General features: G+C 41.6%; 1 protein-coding gene across 3 annotated transcripts in view; it reads right to left on the reverse strand.

Annotated features, from left to right (window-relative positions):
- The window catches only part of DIS3L2 (DIS3 like 3'-5' exoribonuclease 2), a 181,322-nt gene that overhangs the window by 153,333 nt on the left and 10,320 nt on the right, over positions 1 to 17,669 (reverse strand). For 2 of the 3 annotated variants that reach the window (XM_083868743.1, XM_083868742.1), the window contains exons 3-5: positions 9,535 to 9,693; positions 9,109 to 9,251; positions 3,852 to 3,905 (exon numbers count right to left, since the gene is read on the reverse strand). In XM_083868743.1, the coding sequence (XP_083724869.1) occupies positions 3,852 to 3,905; positions 9,109 to 9,251; positions 9,535 to 9,693 (356 nt within the window). The remainder of the gene's footprint in view (positions 1 to 3,851; positions 3,906 to 9,108; positions 9,252 to 9,534; positions 9,694 to 17,669) is intronic. The other variant, XM_083868744.1, reaches the window with a different exon arrangement.

The following is a 17,669-nucleotide window of genomic DNA, read 5'->3' on the forward strand; positions in this document are numbered from 1 at the left end:
ATGTGCCAGTACAGTAGTTCCATACTATTTACACAAGACAGAGCCAAGCCCTCAAATGTGTTGTCTCAGTTCCTCTACAGTTACTCTTGGGAACAGGTAGAGAGTCTTCTGCTGTCACAGCTCTTGACACATTAATTTCCCACCTCAAACATTCAAAGTCAGTGTTCAGAACAGACAAGTGTTCAGAACTGTTTACAAGACAGTCTCTGCAAAGTGCTCCATGGAGAGCTCCTGCTGCTCCTCTAGTGAGCTGGGAAAGCAGGGACATGCAGCTCCTGGATCAGCAGAGCACTCTGCGAAGGTGGTCTGGATTGTAGTTAGGGATGCAGTCTCTTGTTTTTCAAATGAGTTAACACCATATATTCTGCTTTTGGCACAACAAATGTTAGAAGGTATCCCAAATAATGATAACCACAGATACCAACTGCAAGCCAGGAGATCTTTTACTGTAAAAGACATGTCAGGACACCTTCTCTGAATATTCTGGGTTAGAATCCTTGCACAAGAGTCTCTACTAATTACGTACACTATGATTATCCACTCCAGACATGTCTGGCATTTGGTTATTCTAGATTTAGTTTTGGGACATTTTCTTCATGGGATGAACAAAGTTTCCTGAAGATGCTAACACAAAGATTTTAGTTTTTAAAGGATTACCAATTTGGTCTTTTTTCTTTTGATAATATTGACCATGCTCTTCTGCTTTCCATAATTCAGTATACAAAAAATTCCATGTGTCTGTTTACAGTGCAATGAACATGTCAAACAATGTCAGCATTTATTATCAATATGACCAGTTTAAACAGTTTTTCTAAAGAAAGCTATCTTTGCATAGTTTTGAGGTACAAAAAAGGAGGTTAAGTTTCTTCAGATTAGTACTTCATTGTCTTTCAAAGAAAAAAACAGCCTCACAAGACTTAAAAAGTCTTAATGGCAACTTCAGCTGTTTCTCAGACACTCCTGAGTCTCATATGCATGAATAAATCCAATCAGAACTACCAGCATGCTCAGTGTCCAAGAAAAACTTCTTTTATAACCTGAAAACATGAAGCCCAAATATCACATAAGTATCTTGCTCTGCTTAGATACCAAAACAATAAAAGGAAGAACCCTGCCATGATGTGAAACTAAGGCTGCCCTCCAAGAGACCAAATTACTCTTAGAAAGAAAAGCAGCAGCAGCAGCTCAACAGCTGTGTGAAAGCTGCCTCCCATGACAAGATGCAGAAAAATTGCAAAGCCTCTTGGACCAACATAATTCAAATTGGAAACCGTTCTTTTCAAAAAGCCAGATTTTTTACACATGGTCTTATTCCTTATTTCTCCCCACCCTTTCCTTTCAGCTCCAACTCTTTACCTAAATCTGTCATATACATAAAAATGGAATGTTCAAAGTCACTTTCTCAGGCAAATTCCTGGTTTGGGTTAGGTTTGTTGGTTTTTTTTTGTCTGTACCTGTAGCTGCTCTGTGCTGTAGGACACAGGTGGGCATTCAGAATAATTTGCTTTGCTTTTTTTCCTTTTCTCCTGACATATCACACTATCTGGTTACAGCTGCATCTCCACCCTCCGCAAGAGTCTTGTCTTTAATTGCACCCATACACACTCTTTCCAAACTATATTTTTATATATATATATACACACAAATTTACATATGCATGTGCACATCTATTTTACAGCAGTTAATTTCAACATCTGCAACAAAGCTGTAATCAGAAAATTGCCATCAGTTTTGGTTTTCCCTCCAAAAAGAAACATCTCTATATCTTCAGCTTCAGGCTCACAACTGTTGGGTGAACTTACGCACTCTCAAGAAAATTTGTGCATCCCACTTTTCCTCTGCACAGCTGACACTTCAGATTACTAATGCAATTAAAATGGCATTGAATGACAACAGAACACAATCACTTGCAAAGTCTTAGCTGTCCCTGGGGTGCATCTACTCTGTCGACCATAATGGCCCCAAGACTTCCGCAGCCCCCTCCAAGGAGCACGGACCTTTCTCTGCAAGTATCTCCAGCAGGACTCCATATCCCCCTCTGACAAGAGATCTACAGCACTTCCATCTCCTCTGGAAGTGTCTCCCACAAGCACAGCACAGCTTCAGCCACTGTCAATCATGCTCAGCAGCACCATCCTTCACACTGACACTTCAAACCGCACCACCCTGTGCAGGGAACACACGAGATGGAAGGCAGAGATTTAAATTCCTGGGGTCTGTTCTCTGGGTAGCTTCAAGAAGAAAGCCCTCGGCCTTCCCCTCAACTCTTCATGCAACAATGAGATGAGCAGACAGAGCACATGTGAAGCAAGGAACACGCAGGGACTTCTGGTGTCAGAAGGTGAACAGCTGTGGCATTGAACTCCATGAAGCCATGGCCAAGACATAGCTGAAGTGAAAGGGGTACAGTGCCCTCGTCAACAGCAGGAAAGAAAGGGTGATTTTTCACAGCTGCAGCTCTTGCAGCATCTGGCAATGACGAGAAGTTCTGCAGAACACCAAGGCTGCAACCCCTCCATTATGGCAAATAATGTTATACAAAGGATAAGCTTCCCAAAGCATCTCTGTTAAATGACTGTGCCTACACAAGCCAGAGTGATCTTCATCCAGGTGTTGGTTCTACTATTCATCTCCATAAAGGGCAGAAAAGTAGAAAGATAGCTGAGATAACCACCTCTGCTAGCCCTCCTTAATGTATGCATTCCTGCACACAGAACAGGCACAAGGCAACAGCTGGACACCAGAGGGGCGATTAGGGATAAAGCTTCACATCCAAATAATTCATGAGAGTAGCTGAACTTCTCTTTTAACCTTGCATTTTGTAAATTCAGAGAATATATTTAACAGCTTACACTTATCACACCTACAAGGACACCTGGCAAAGGAAGGATCAAAGTTCCTTTCACTTATACACTTCCTTCCTGATGTACCAGAGAGCTGCTCTGTACTTCTTCTAGTTAATGTTAGTGTATTCTGTGCAGCCCCAATCTTTTCCCACCCCTGTAATGCCAACTTTCTCTAACAAAGCTCCAAAACATCGCCCTGAATTCACAACATGAACTGAAAACCACCATGAATTTCAAGGCTTTCAGTCCAAGCCTCAAAACAATAGTGCTGTCAGTAGCAGGGACAACAACATAATCAGTGTTTCACTGTCTCAGGGCAGGCTCTGACTTCTCATCCCCACACTAGCAAAACATTTCAATATAAAACTCTCTCATTAACAGCAACACTTTGACCAAGTCAGTGCCAGATAAAAAGCTTTGGCTGTGCCAGCTGTGAGGTCACCTTCCCGACTGGAAGGCCCTGAAATTGCAAGAGTCCTTCTTTTCTGTCAAAATAAAGCAAGAAGAGAGAAGAGGTGCAAGCCAGTCCCATGTGGCAAAAGCACATCCCAAGCCAACCAAGATACAGCCCGTGCCAAAGCGGGCACATGAAAAGGAATCACGCATATTATTTCTGGAATGACTTTTCAAATTAGCTCATGCAGCAGATCGAAAATGGAGAGCATATTTGTTTAGGGAAGATTAACTTAAATCAGTGGAAAATCTATAAAACCTCTGCAGCCATAAACCAAGGGTTTCTGATTACGCTATCTGGTGGTCCTCAAACCTGACTTCAGCTGGCCTCTGTGGGACCCTGCAGTATCCCCAACTTCAGAACAAGCAAAGTGTTTCTTTGAGGTATGAGAAAGCAGGATTTGGTTGGGAATATCTGATATAAAAGAAAATCCAGATTGTGTTCATTTATTCCAACTCATTCACCTCTGAGTGACCTCCTGTGCACAGCATAACTCCTATCTTAATGCACCTTTACTCATGAACTTCAAAGCATTATAAAATTACACTTACTGGAGATGGAATGAAGGCTTCATGGTACTTCTTGGGATTTATTCTCAAGGGTCCCTTAAAAAAAAAGAAAAGAAGGAGAAAGATTATGCCTGAATCTTATTAATTTTATTTAACACCAGTTAAATTAGAGAGCTGTGGGTAATACATCTACAGTGAAACATGAGATACATCTAAATTTCCATTATACATTTCAAGTCTTGACAACTTAGCATCCAAGCAATTTCAAGCCAAAAGGCAGTTTCATGATAGGCTTAAGCTGATCTACTGCAGTCTGTCATCAAAGAGATGTTGAATCATTAGTTGTTGCTGCTACTGGGTGAACTGAGGATCCAAACTGTCCTGTTCCTTTCACACATTTTCTGCTGAGCATCCACCAACTTTGTTAACAATTGGATAATAGAAACAATTTGGCTTGCTCTGTCTTGGAAAAGGAGAATGTTGGGTTTGCTTATTTTGGAGGGTACAAGGAAAGAGGAAAAGAAAAGCTGAGCTTGCATGGCAGCAGGTATCATTCTTATGGGGCTCTGGCTGCTTAGGCTGTTCCTGCAAACAGACAGCAGCAGTAACTCTGTGATAATAAAGTACACTTCCAAAAAAGAATTAAAAGGATTTTCCAAAAATAAACATTTAAAGTCTAGAGGATTAAATTCTGTTTAAACATACTTAAAGGCAAACTATCTTAAATACATTTGAAAATTCTATGGTCTATCTATTTCTGCTTTGTTATCTGCCAACTTAAAGGCCAAGTCACCTGCAACAAATTCGTATCAACCCTCCAAAGTAAACCAACCAGTTTTGCTGCTTGCACTCAGGTCCATCCAAGAGAAAGGCAGAGCCAACCAAAGCCTTATAGGCTACACATCTGCATCCCAAAAGGATCCTGGAAATTAGGATTCAGGTGACTGCAGTTCAAACTGATAGCATTTGAATCTTATGGGAATACAACTTAAGTATTTGCCTTCCAACAGGCTTCTGCTCTGGGAAGAAATTTTAGAAAATTCTCCACTTGTATATTTGAAGTAATGTTAGCCAATTTATTACATGAACAGATTCCATCTGTTTGCACTTCTGTGTTAAGCAATCATAGGAGCATCTCACAGGAATTGCTTCTTTAAAACTTTACTGCAGCAAATAATTTTTTATGTATTCTGGGAAACACTCAGCCAATAGGAAAATAGAGCTGATTACATGTGAAACTTTTGCTGCCTTGAAGAATTCACAGATTTACGAAGATTTTCCATTGCACTTATTACAAAAGTGTACCAGCAAATACAGAATACCAGACTGCCAGCAGCATGTATTCCATAGTCTTTAGATACTATTTGAGTACTCTGCTACACTATCTCATTTTATATCTCACATAACTTGTACTAACAATGATACTCCAGGCATAACCCAGAACAACAGCATGGAAACAAAGATGACCCACTGAGAGAAACCCTGGGGTATTTTATGCTTAAGCAAAGTGAGAGTGGACTTGCTGTCATCAGTTTCTATTAGCACTGGTACCCACTGATGGAAAACTCTCAATGGTTGTCCTCCACTTATTTCTCAGAATCGGTCATCAGAAGCTGCTACAGAGAGAAAGGAAAAAATGGAAAGGGATTGTTGCTCTGTCTGACAATGAGTCAATTCTCATTTGTGGATAAACCCACCAGCACTAAGCAGATGAGTGGATATCCTGTTTTCCTCTGCACAATCCCCTTGAATAGTGTGGGACAGCTGTCAATCAGTCATGTATAAATGCCAATCGTGCCCACAAAAATCAGGGTTTGTGTCCATGGTCCAGAAGGCACCAGAGCAGCAACTCTGCCCATGGATGCCTAGCTCCAGCAAATGCACAGAGGAGCACAGTGTTACCACATTTATTGTGCAGCCTGTATATCTGCATTTTATATGCACTATCCAATTATGATCAGCATTAGAATTCTTACGTCAAGTAATATTAAAAAACTTCAGCTCTTTCCTTTAAGCAAGAAACTCACAAAATTTATCTTAGAAAGCAGATGGGCCCTATTATCTGTGCCCATGAAAATCCTATTTACAATGTTGTACATTTCACGCTGTGATATCATATCTGGAACCAGTCACTCTCCCCATCTGCAATGAACAACTGTTCTCATATGTGTATTAGGGGGTGAGGATCTGGCTGCAGAGTCTCATGATGTCACACTAATGTTGTATTATTTTACAATGGCTTGCAAATAATAGCTGCTATATTTATCAGTGTTTTTCTGTCATTAGGGCCTTTGTTATGAAAGGGAAGAACAAGGTCTGCAGGAAGGTTTCTAAAACATTTTCTGATGATTCAAGGCAGCTTCACAGGCTCTTGGCAATAAAGTTTCTAACCTTACTGAACTTTCCCAGTGAGACACAAAAGGGTCATGATTTCTCAAGCTGCTCTGCTAAACCTAGGGCAGGCAGTACTCAGACAAAACTTCAAGCATCCCAAACCAAGCAGTTTATAACAACTATTGTAACACATATGCCTAGATTTGTTTGTATGTACAAAACACCAAAAAAAGGTCAGGGTGCACAAGTATCTGATTGCTACCAAGGCTTCCTTTGAAAAAATAATCCATGAAAATCAGGAAAACCCCAGCTTTCTCATCCAGAAAAGAACAGCTTTCCAAGGAAAAACACCCTTTCAACAGCAAAGCAGGCTCTACATCTCAGTTGGCTCCGCCTGACCCCAGCAGCCCTGCAGGGAGGGTCTGGGAGACGCTGGAGGAGTGGAGCAGACATGAGTTTCTGGCTGATGCTTCAGAGGATGATTAGAGTCCTTTGGGTCAATGCTCTTTAATACACAGCCCGATTTCATCTGTTATGTGTAATCACCACCGTGCGCTCGCAGAATGACGAGTTATTCACTCTTGTTTGCCTTTGGGCCATCCGGTGAGATTCCAACCAACCCCAAACGCCTGGGGTTGGCTCCCTGCAATTTGAAGGACAGGGAAGTGGGAATTCTGTGCATTCGCAAGAATTCGCCTGAACTCAGATCCCTTTTCTAGCGGAAAGACACTTCCGGACACGTCGCATGACTAAACGAATCCAGGCATCTGCAGGGCACACTTCTCGTGCTACTTATCGAAACATGACTTATGTCAGATACAGTACCAGAAGCCAGTAAGATCAATATTACTGACAGACGTCAGCACCCATAAAGATAACTTTTCACTCTTCCTGATCTAGGGCTGCCTAATCTTCATGGCACTTGTGTGTCATCTGAGCAATCTCCAGGTCTGCCAGTAGTTTCTGTGGGTTGGGCTTTCAGGAACATTTTGTTGCACAGCTGCATTGCCAAGGTCCAGCAAAAATCTCAGTGTTATGGTAGGTGCTTTTCTCCCTAAGAGAGCTCTCAAATTTTCATCCAAATATAAGCAGATCCAGTATTTCCAGGATGTTCCAGGAGACAGCCCATGTTCAGAGAGGCATGCTGCTGCCTGGGAGCACTCCAGCTTCCTCAGGGCCATCAGATTCAGACCAATAGGTTTGTCCTCCCTTTCCATAGGCTCTTGTGGACCCTTTTTGCAGGTTACCATGTGAGAGCAATGCTCTGGTTTTGGGGATTAACACAACAGGGATTTGTTCATTCTGTCTCTTGCCATTGTAGAGAAAACCACCGAATATTCAACTATTCACTAAAGCTGCCCTCAGGATCTCACCTATCCTGGTTGAGGCTGCAGTGATGAATGGTCTTGATGAAATCATAAGGATGAATGAACTGAAGATGAGAAATACTGAGCTCATGATCTAACACTCAGCTCTGAATGATTAAATCCAGCTTCTACAGCCTCAATTGTTTCCCTGAAATGTGGAACTGGATGAAAGGAAAACAGACAGAGCCTAAGAAAGCACGTATGACTCCTCCAGTTACGAAGCACATGACCTGGAGTAGACACTACATATTTACAAGAATTAGGGATTCTTTTGCCAGGGATCATGCAATCACAGGTCTGTGGGGATTCAGCATTTCAATGGGATTCTCAGGTAGTAGTCACAGCATGATGTGCTCCATCTGCAGCTGCACTTGACCTCACAGGCAGTCTACGCATACTGCACGTAACACTATCAGGCAGTGCTAACAAAAATGGTGCCAAAAACACTCCTGAAGGTGAAGCAGAAGCTTTAGCTGATGCCATATGTCAGTGCAGCCATGAGGGAAGTCACAGCTTAAGGCTCCCATTTCCTCCCTCACCATTTGCCTCCCATTGCAGATGTCTGTGATGGTCTTTAAAAATGCACTGGCCTAAGGTCCAAGTAGCCCAGTGGACCATGCTGATCATCAGCAGGGATATGATTTCTCTCAAAGCTAAGAGTGCATGAGATTGATCTTCAGGATAGAATCAATCAGTCTTTTATGGAAAATCTTCATCACACTTCCAGAGATTATGCCATTATAATGATATACAATAATTATTATGCAATTACAACAAAAAAATCAGACAAAAACTGAGGTGGTGTCATTTGAGGCTCCAGTGTATTGATGAAAGTAAGTATCACAACACTACAACAGTAATTAAATGGCAATGGACCTGTGTGTGTTTGGGTAAATAATGCCTCAGCATGGATAACATGCCTCAGTGACTTCCACCTGCCTTTCTTCTCCAGCCAGTCTGATCTCACTGGGATGCCAGGTGTGTCCTGAAGAACAATACGCCATGCTGAGGACTACTATGAATGGTGGTGCAAGGATGCTCTCCTCTCCTCTGTCTCAGCCCTGCCAGCCTTCATGTAAATCAGTTCTGTCCAGCACACAGGATAGTGGGTCCACCCCCACATTCTTTAGAAAATAATTGCTATCTAATCATGGCTGCAGTTTTGCTGCTCCAAAAAGAAGCACAAACATTTTTGTGAGAAATTTCAGCAAGAGGTATCTTGCTATGGGCATTTTTTTTTTTACTTTTACAGACACAGACAGAGGCTACCAGCAACTGCTGTTGTTTTGAGCATCATTTGTAAAAGGAAGTGTCTCCCCAGTAATTATCACCAGCACACTATTCAACCAGAAATCTGCAATTTATCACTAGTGTGGATCAGGAATTTTATAGAACATGTAATCAAGCAAAAAACTACTTCAGAGGAATATAGAAGATTCCATCCCACTTGTAGAACATCCTGAGAAAGGAAAAATATCTCCCTCTGGCATCTACAAGCGCTACATCAATTCCCTGTCATCAACTGCTGCTGATTTCCAACAACTGCCTGCGATTTCTGCAGATTTATCACAAGAGCATGGACACTACAGTTCAGGCACCTGAATCAGTTCTCCTCTTTTCAGTCCTGCTGAAACATCTTCCTTTGACATGTAGGCTTCAAATATACTCTTCTTTCTCCCTCGAGTGGGTTTATTTAGATTCTTTCTGTCACCTGATGCTGGGGCAGCAGCATAGGATCCTCCTGCAAACAAAAAGTTGTAAGTGTTATTTTGCCCATCAAACATGTCTGTGTATCTTAAGAGAATCTGTACAGAGGTTTTATATTCAAAGTTGAACTTCTGAGAACAGCTTGCCTAGAAATACTGGCACCCAACTTCAGAACACTGAAAACCCTGGAACAATCATATTTTACAAATAATCAACAGTCATTTTTAAAGTCAATAGCACTCATCCCAGCCCATCTTTTAAAGCACAGGCTTCAAGGCAGCTTATTCCTGAAGCGTGTACACACATTGCTTTAATACCTCTGGGAGTTCCCAGTTGTCTGGGATTTATTCTGCTGTCTGAATTGTTCATTGTTTCTGTCTGTGATTCAGAGAGTTGCCTCTTCCTATCGAAGTTCTGGGGAGTTCTTGCAGATTCAGAGTTGTTTCTGGTCCTTGCAAACCCTCTTTTTTCTGCACCTGAAATCAAATACAGGTTTGAAATAAGAAGGAAGGGAAGAGGAACCCCAGTGCCAGCCTGTGGTCCTGGTGAAGCTCACAGTCTCTAGTTCTTCAGTACAAGTTACAACCATGAGTCATAGCCTTTATCCAAGAGAAACAATGTCTTCATTAGTTCATTTGTAATCTGTTGGCTCTTTGGGCCTCATAATACACCACTAACCTATTTTAGTATAAATAAAATGCTGGGAATTACGATGCTAAAGTTCGATACAACCCTTCCAAAATCCTGGGAAATTCATTAGAGCATATAAAATGTGAAATTGTTAAACCGCTTCCAAAGTCTCCACCCCATTAAGCCCCCAAGTAGTGAGAAAAATATAACCTCCCTACAACTTAATTAACCAGTTCAGGAATCAAGGAGGCAAAAGAAAAAAAAAAAAATCTTAACAACCCACACTGGAGTTATTAACTGTGGAGCTACCAGAGGCAGCACGGTACATAAGGACACCAGAAAGAAGTGCCAAAGCTTCAAATGTCCAGCCTGTTCAGGATAGGCCACAATCACATGAAAATATTCTGCAGAGACTCACCCCTTACTTCCCTGCCATCACCTCAGCCCCTTCCCTACAGCCAGGAGAGCAAGCAGCAGCTTCCAAAGCGTATGCCAACGCTGTTCCACGGATCAGCACATTGGAATGCAACCCAGCGCCGCGCAGCTGCCCTCTTGGCCCTCCACCTGGATACTGAACATGTCATCACAGCTTTGCCTTCCAGCCCCTCCTGGCTACGCTCCCTGGGTCCAAGCTTGTACCTGCAAGTCAGAAAACGTGCAACGCCAACTTATTTGCTACGGTGCTATCCAAGTTACAAGGCAAATTTTTTACCTATGGTATCCTTTCTCAAACAAAATAGCAGATTGCTTCACAGCAGCGAGAAAAAAAAATGCTTTAAAAGCTGTACTTAAGCAGAGATCTTTAAAAAATATGGTGCAACAAGAGAAAACTGCTACTTTATCCAATCAGAGAAAAAAAGCAATTTTCATATGCATAACAACACGCAAATCAGCAGGAGGGAGGGATCCTCCTAATTCAGGAGGGAAGACATCAAGACAGGCAGAGGGACAACTGAAGGTGCCAGCTCAGACCAATCCAGGGAGAGATTACACACCACAGCAGTGTCTCCAAATGGGGAGCTGAAACAAAGAGGAGGCTCCTGTTTGCAGCCACAATAACACAACATCGCTGGGCTTTTTTCTACACAATTGAGCTTTTCACACTCTGAGGGTGCTTCCAGGAACGAGCTTGTCTGAAGAGGTTGCAGCCCTAACATGGCAAGAGCACAGCGGCAAATTTAGGTGTCAGCTGAGGCAACTGAGGAAACACAACCTGTATGGCCCACATAATGAAATGGAACTAAAATCAACTGAGTTGCAACTGCCTAATGAACTGATTTACAAATGTCCTAAGGGTCAAATTAAGTTTAAAAACAGACACCAAAAGTAAAAGTACAGGCTAGAGAACTGGCAACATAATTTGCTCCTGGAAATGTTTTCAGAGATATTTTGGTGAAGGAATCTGACTTAAACTGCAACAGGCGGGATTTTAGGCTACTCACTCAGAGAGATCATGCAATCTGCTTCGTTGGAGGTTCTTAAAAATAGGTGAGACAGACGTCTGCCAGAGTTGGTCTAAGAAGAGTAGTTTTTTCCTTGAGGTAGTGAAATGGATTACACGAGCTCGTAAGGTCCTCTAAAGCCCTCGTTTCTATGACAGCAAGTCACAGAAAATACTACTATGAATTAAAGAGCCCAGGATAAAAAGGAGGCTAAATCTTAACATATCATTAAGAAGGAGCTGAAAAAAATTAAAAGAGCAGAAAACTAAAATGCAGAGGGGGAAAAGCAAAAAAAAAAAAAAAATCTCATGAATTAGGCAACGAGCTAAGAGCCAGAATTCAGAACTGCAAGAAAAGAGTTGTCCCAGCACTTGGCTTGTCCACTGGTTCAAAAAATTTGGGGCCCCTATAGCCAAAAATAATGTACAGCAACAGCAAAGGGTGGAGAAGCATCTCTGTGATAAAAGATGGACATGCAGAGAGGCATCTGCACATTTTCAGCACTTAAGCCTTGGGCTTGCTCTGTGGTGGGATTTTTCATTTGCTCAAACTCAAAAACAAAACTTAAAGACAAAATTCACTCAGAACAACAAACTCTGCTTCAACTGGCCTACATGGCAGTTTACCCACAGCCACTTCGGATAGTATTTGACCCCCCTGGCCACGACATTTACAGCTAAACAAAGCCACCCCTGTTACAAAGCCACAGGCAACTGTCACAATTAGCATTCAACTGGAACACATCAAATTCTGCATGACTGTAATTTCTTGTATTTCTTCTTTTAAAAGAAAGAGACCTAACTACAGGTCACCATCTGTTTCAACTATAGTCAGTATTTGTTTCTACAATGCACCTGTCTCCTAAAACTGGAAGCTAGAAATACCTCTCAAGATGGGCTTTCCTGCTGTCCCCACTGCCCAGCATTAATATTCGGATGCATAAACAGACATCATTCCACAATGCAAACTGTAACTTGACTACTCGATAGCATAGGATATATTGAGACTATTCTTTCCAGAAAATCTATCACAAACACGGTTAAACCTATTCCAGCACCACATGTGTCAGTCTTACTTTTTCCTTGGTGTTACAGTTGAGTGATTTGTAAGACAGAACAAAATCTCTCATGGCAGGATGTCACATAAAGTAGTAACACATTCTAGGCATTAAAATAACCAAATACTAAATTAATTAATAAGAAAATGTATACAAGAAAAAATTTAAAATCATTTCAAGGAAGACTAAAGTGCAGAGCTGAGGTTGGCTGATCCATCCTAACAGAAGACTTGAAGCAACCACAGAGCACCAAACACATCTGCTGTGCAGAACCACTCAGGCCTGAACACAGAGCAATTCTAGTGCACAACACATAAATATTCACAACAAGCAGCAAATGCAACTCGTTTGGGTGTTCATCTGGCTGCACAGATGATGCAGAGCTGCTCCCTGTGGATGTAGCCAACACTTGCCTGGGATTTCTAGATATTCTGCCATTTCCAATAGGATGTGACAAAGGACTAATAATTTGAGGAAAGGTGGTTGACTGGTCTATACTTCCAGTTCTCTGGAGGGAGGTTTGGGTTGAAAAAATCCCAACAGCAGCACCAGGCATGGAGGCTCCCTGCAAGGGTGACAGCAGGACACCAAAATAGAGCCAGCAATTCCACCCACAGAGCAGGGAAACTCTTCAAACTAGGGAAGCATCAGTGGGAAGAAACACACAACTCCAACCTTCACAGAAAGAGAGGCATGAAAGAAAAGTGGGTGCATTAGTGGGCTTTCAGAACAGTTCACAATCAGTCACTCACTTTTATTCTCACCATGGACACCACGAAAAGGAGCAGAAAGGATATAGGGACTGGCTGAGCTCTGCTGGAAGGACAGCACTGGAGCTCCATCTGAAATCCAAACCACCTCACTTCATCTCCATCACAAAACTGACATCACACAATGGCACATTTTGTCTTTAAACCTAAGTACCTATTAATCTTTTCTTATTTGGAGGGGGGAAAAAGCATGCAAGGCAGCTTCCCAGAATAATTGATCTGGCTTACAGTAAGAGAGGAGGCTAGATGTTTTAAATCTGCTTATTTTGACATAATTTATACAAAATCACTCTAGAGTTTAGCTTTTGAAAAGTACTGCATTTAATTAAATTTACATCTCTTAGTCAGTTGATCAACTAGATGGTCAACTAAATCAACTAAAATGCTCAACTAAACATGAAGTTAGCAAGGCCAGAAAGTCTTTAATTTTATATTAAAATTTGCATATTGTTTGACATAAGAAAGAATCAAGACCCTCAATTTTATTTACCAAAAATAAAACATTCTAACTGTCTCACACCTGACAATCTCTTTGATTACTACCAGCAGAGAAGGAAAGTATCACTGAATCTTCATCGGCACATCCATGACAATTCCAATCCAGGATCCAGCAAGAACCAGTTTTACTTGAGAGATCCAAATAAATTTCAAGATAAGGAGATCTTGATATAGTTTCTCCCTTTCCTACTGAGAGGCATCTACCAGACATTTTTACCTCCAAACTTCCAGCTTTCTTACCATCTATATTATTTATGTAGATACCTATAGTAGTTAGGCAGCTCCCTGGGGTGGGTAGGACTTTGAAAGCACCACAACTGTGCTGGTAACATCTCTGCAGTGTCTGACCCCCCAGACACCATCTCAGCATGCAATGATTCCTTTTAGATTTAAAAACAGGAAATTTATGTTGAAAGCATTGGACAGAACAATATAGTTACAAACTTTTCCAATACAAAATACTTGCATCTGCTATTTACTTTTATCAACACCAACACCTCCACTAACTCTGCTATTTCTAAGATGATTTTCCATTGCTTCCCAGCATTAGATCATGGTCTAGATATGGCAAGGAATCTTTGGAAAACCCTGTTTTCCAGTTAGTAGAAGCGTGAGAAGAAACAGAAGCATATCCCCAGAACTGATAACATCCAATAGAACAATTTGTTATCAGTTAATGAGACACTCTTAACACACAGTTCCTAAATATTTGCCCATATTTCTACAATGTTCCATTTCATTGCTGACTCATTTCAATGACTTAAACCAATTTCCTTCAAGACAACCCAGCTGTGCACTTAGTAAGACATGATAAGGACACACCCATGATCTCGAAGACATGGCAGCTACCAAAAGAAGAATCACCCAACACTGCCCTGGCCCCAAAAGTAAAAATTAACCAACCAAAGACAACAAGAACTACCCTGATACCAGCCTTTGGTTAGTCCCACACTCCCATTTAAGTCAGACTAGGTTAAACACAGCAAGAAAGTTAAATAAAGTATGTTTTTGGTCATTCTTACTAGAGATTTAATGAACTAGTGTCCAACAACAAGACAGCCCAAGGCATCACTTCACAGATCTCTAAATTCAAGTTGGGTCTTGACTCCTGGCAGAGTTGACAAAGCAAATTTTAGAAACCATCAAATTTGGTCTTTTAGCAAATGAATACTCTCCAAGAGCTGCCAGGAAGTTCTATCTGCAACTTTATGAGGCACTATGGATGCTGATGTGTAACAGGGTGTATTAATAGTCTCAATACTAAAGTTCAGCCAACACAAACTCTGCCTTGTTTTGGAAAGACATCTGGGACATAAAAAAATCCACAATCCTACATAGCTCCTGAACAACTCATCTCAGGTACTTTTGTGACTCTGTCACTGCACAGCTTTGATGAGCTGGGGGGATGCAGCTCCTGGCTGGGAGCTTTGGACAGGCACAGACCTACTATTGGCACTGCTGCACCAGGCAACTGCCCCTTTCATTCTCCAAAGTCAAATAAACTCTCCCAGCAGAAGAGGCTTTGCCAGTACAAACTGCATTAACATCAGGGTGGTTTTGCTAGGATCCCTGTGCCTGCCCCGTTCGTAGATTTAAACAGGCAATTTCAAAGCTATTTGATATTTTCTGCAGCTCAAAGAAGCCTCTAGAAAAATTCCCTCTCAAATTTTAAAACCCAAAACGTGTCTGTTAGATTGTTTTGAATTTCTAATGCACCAGTGACATCCAGTAGATGCCATATTATAGAAGTGACTAAAACAAAAATCTCCAAGCACTTAAATGACTACTACAATATCCGGGATCAAATTACCACACACAGGCAAAAACAACAGGCAAAAGCAACAAACACCATTGAAGTGATCTCAAATGTGAGTTATGTCAACAAAAACACTGGTCACAGGCAGGCCAGAAGTAACAAACTATTTATGTTTTGCAAAACATTTTGCGGATTTAAGAGATTAAATGCCCTGCTAATGGTAACAGCCAAGTCCTTTTTTGTTCTATTTAGTTTTAAAAGGAAAAACACAAAGACAGCTGTTGGTATAGTTGCTCAGGGAAGGAGTTCTGTACTGGGAATTAAAAAGACACTCCTTGCATCTGCCTCTGTGCTAGAGTCCCAGTAATACAAACCCCATCCACCACGCTCACTGAAAGCACAGCTCTGCTCCAACCTGTTAGGAACAGTCATGCTTCCACATTTCTCTAAATATGAAGTAAAAGAGTTCTTGGACAGCCTTGGAACAGAACCACCTCCATGCATTTTACGGTATCTTGAAGCCAAGAGGTTAAATAAAGTAGATGGCTCGAGATTAAAGACAAAGCAATAGAGACAAATGAGGATGTCATAGGAAAGAATTCATTAGCGATGTAGGAGTGGAAAGGCAAGACTTGGAGATATGTTATCAGTTCAGTGATGTTTCATTGCAACAGAGACCTGCAGGAGATCAACATGGTAGGCAATATTTCAGATGCTCAATCTGGAATCCAAAAGAATAACTGAGAGTGCATTCTCCTTATCAGAAGCAAATAAAAGAAGATCCTTCTTCTCTCATGAAATGTAAATTCAAAGAATCTTAAACTGGAGGTTCTGCAGCACATTCCTCTGCTTGGTCCAAGCCAAACCATAAAGCTAACAGAGTTCCTACAACATTGCTGTGAGTCCTCCTCAAAAGTAGCCAAGGAAATGAACAATTTGAAATTATCTTAATCATCAAAAAGTAGGGAAAACTTCCAGGAAAGGGAATATCTTGGTGGAACTGGAAAACAATGGCGATATAACAGCAGTCTAGGGATTTAGGCAGATGGAAGATTACATAATTAAGTTTAAAGTTAATTAAACAGTCATTCAAAGAAGAGAAACAATACAAACCTACATTTACATGCACAGGCTCAGCCAAAATGCAAATTCTATGCAGATGTCCTGAACTGAGTGGGTGCTGTCTTGAAATCCAGCTGTCAGAGGTAGCTCCCAGGCCCCCCAGCCCCACTGACTGACCCATTATGATGGGCCACCAGGGTCCAGCCACAGCAAACATCTAAATTTAACTTTCCACTGTCAAGACAACTCAAAATAAAATGAGAAGACATTGTGTTAAATGAAGGCCTGTCCACACAGCTCTAAAATGTGAGTTCAGCAGTAATTCAAAGGACTGGAAAAGCCCAACTGGTTACCAGCAACTCTCTACAGCAAACACAGCTCAGCCTGTGCCAGCCAGCAGGTTGTCTATGGGCATGGCTGTGTTTGTGCACCAGCACACTGTGAGCCATCCAGGAACAAACATAGAGAGCTCTCTCATCCTGCCTTTTGGAGAAGGTGATTCTCTAAACAGCTTTGGCAGAAAGTCTGCCAAAATCTGCTCAGAAGAGTTCAAGAAAAAAAAAAAAAAAGAACAAAGGGAATCCTTGCCACATGGGGAAAAAGCCGGCTGCAGACAGGCAGCCTATCCCCCCCCAGCCAGTGACTCCAGGCAGGAAAGCACAGGCTGTCATGGTTTGTGAGGGAGTTCTTAGGGCCATAAGCTGCCTTTGGAAGTGACTGTGCCACTGCACATGATCACAAAAGGTTCAGACATCCAACATCCTTAGAATGAAATACTGAGGAAGAAACACTCCTACTTAGGAATGAAGGTAGCAAAAAAAGTGGCATGTCCATGGATATTAAGGGAAGTCGGGAATAGGGACAGATGCTCATTTTTGGACTCATGAAAATGAGGTGAGAAGCATGCATAAGGTGGAAAGCACATGTTGCCACTGCTCTTTTGCTTTAAGCTACACATAGTTATCAAAAACTCTTGTGCTGCATGTCCCCAGATTTCAACATGAAACTAGGGAAAATGTTCTTGCTGACTTTGGCTTTTAGAAAGGGCCTAGGCTTTGAAAAACTGAAATGAAGAAAAATGCACAATGGATTCTTTCTGCTGCTGAAAACAATGCTGTGGAAACTGCTCCTGACCGCCAAGATCATGTGCTCATGACACCATGCTTCCACTTCCAAAACACTTCCAAGCATCCTCATGCTTGCAGGCTTTTGACTTCAGTAACTCAGACAGTAATTG

This window comes from Zosterops lateralis (assembly GCF_965231275.1).
Source record: "Zosterops lateralis genome assembly, chromosome: 10".
NCBI lineage: Eukaryota > Metazoa > Chordata > Aves > Passeriformes > Zosteropidae > Zosterops > Zosterops lateralis.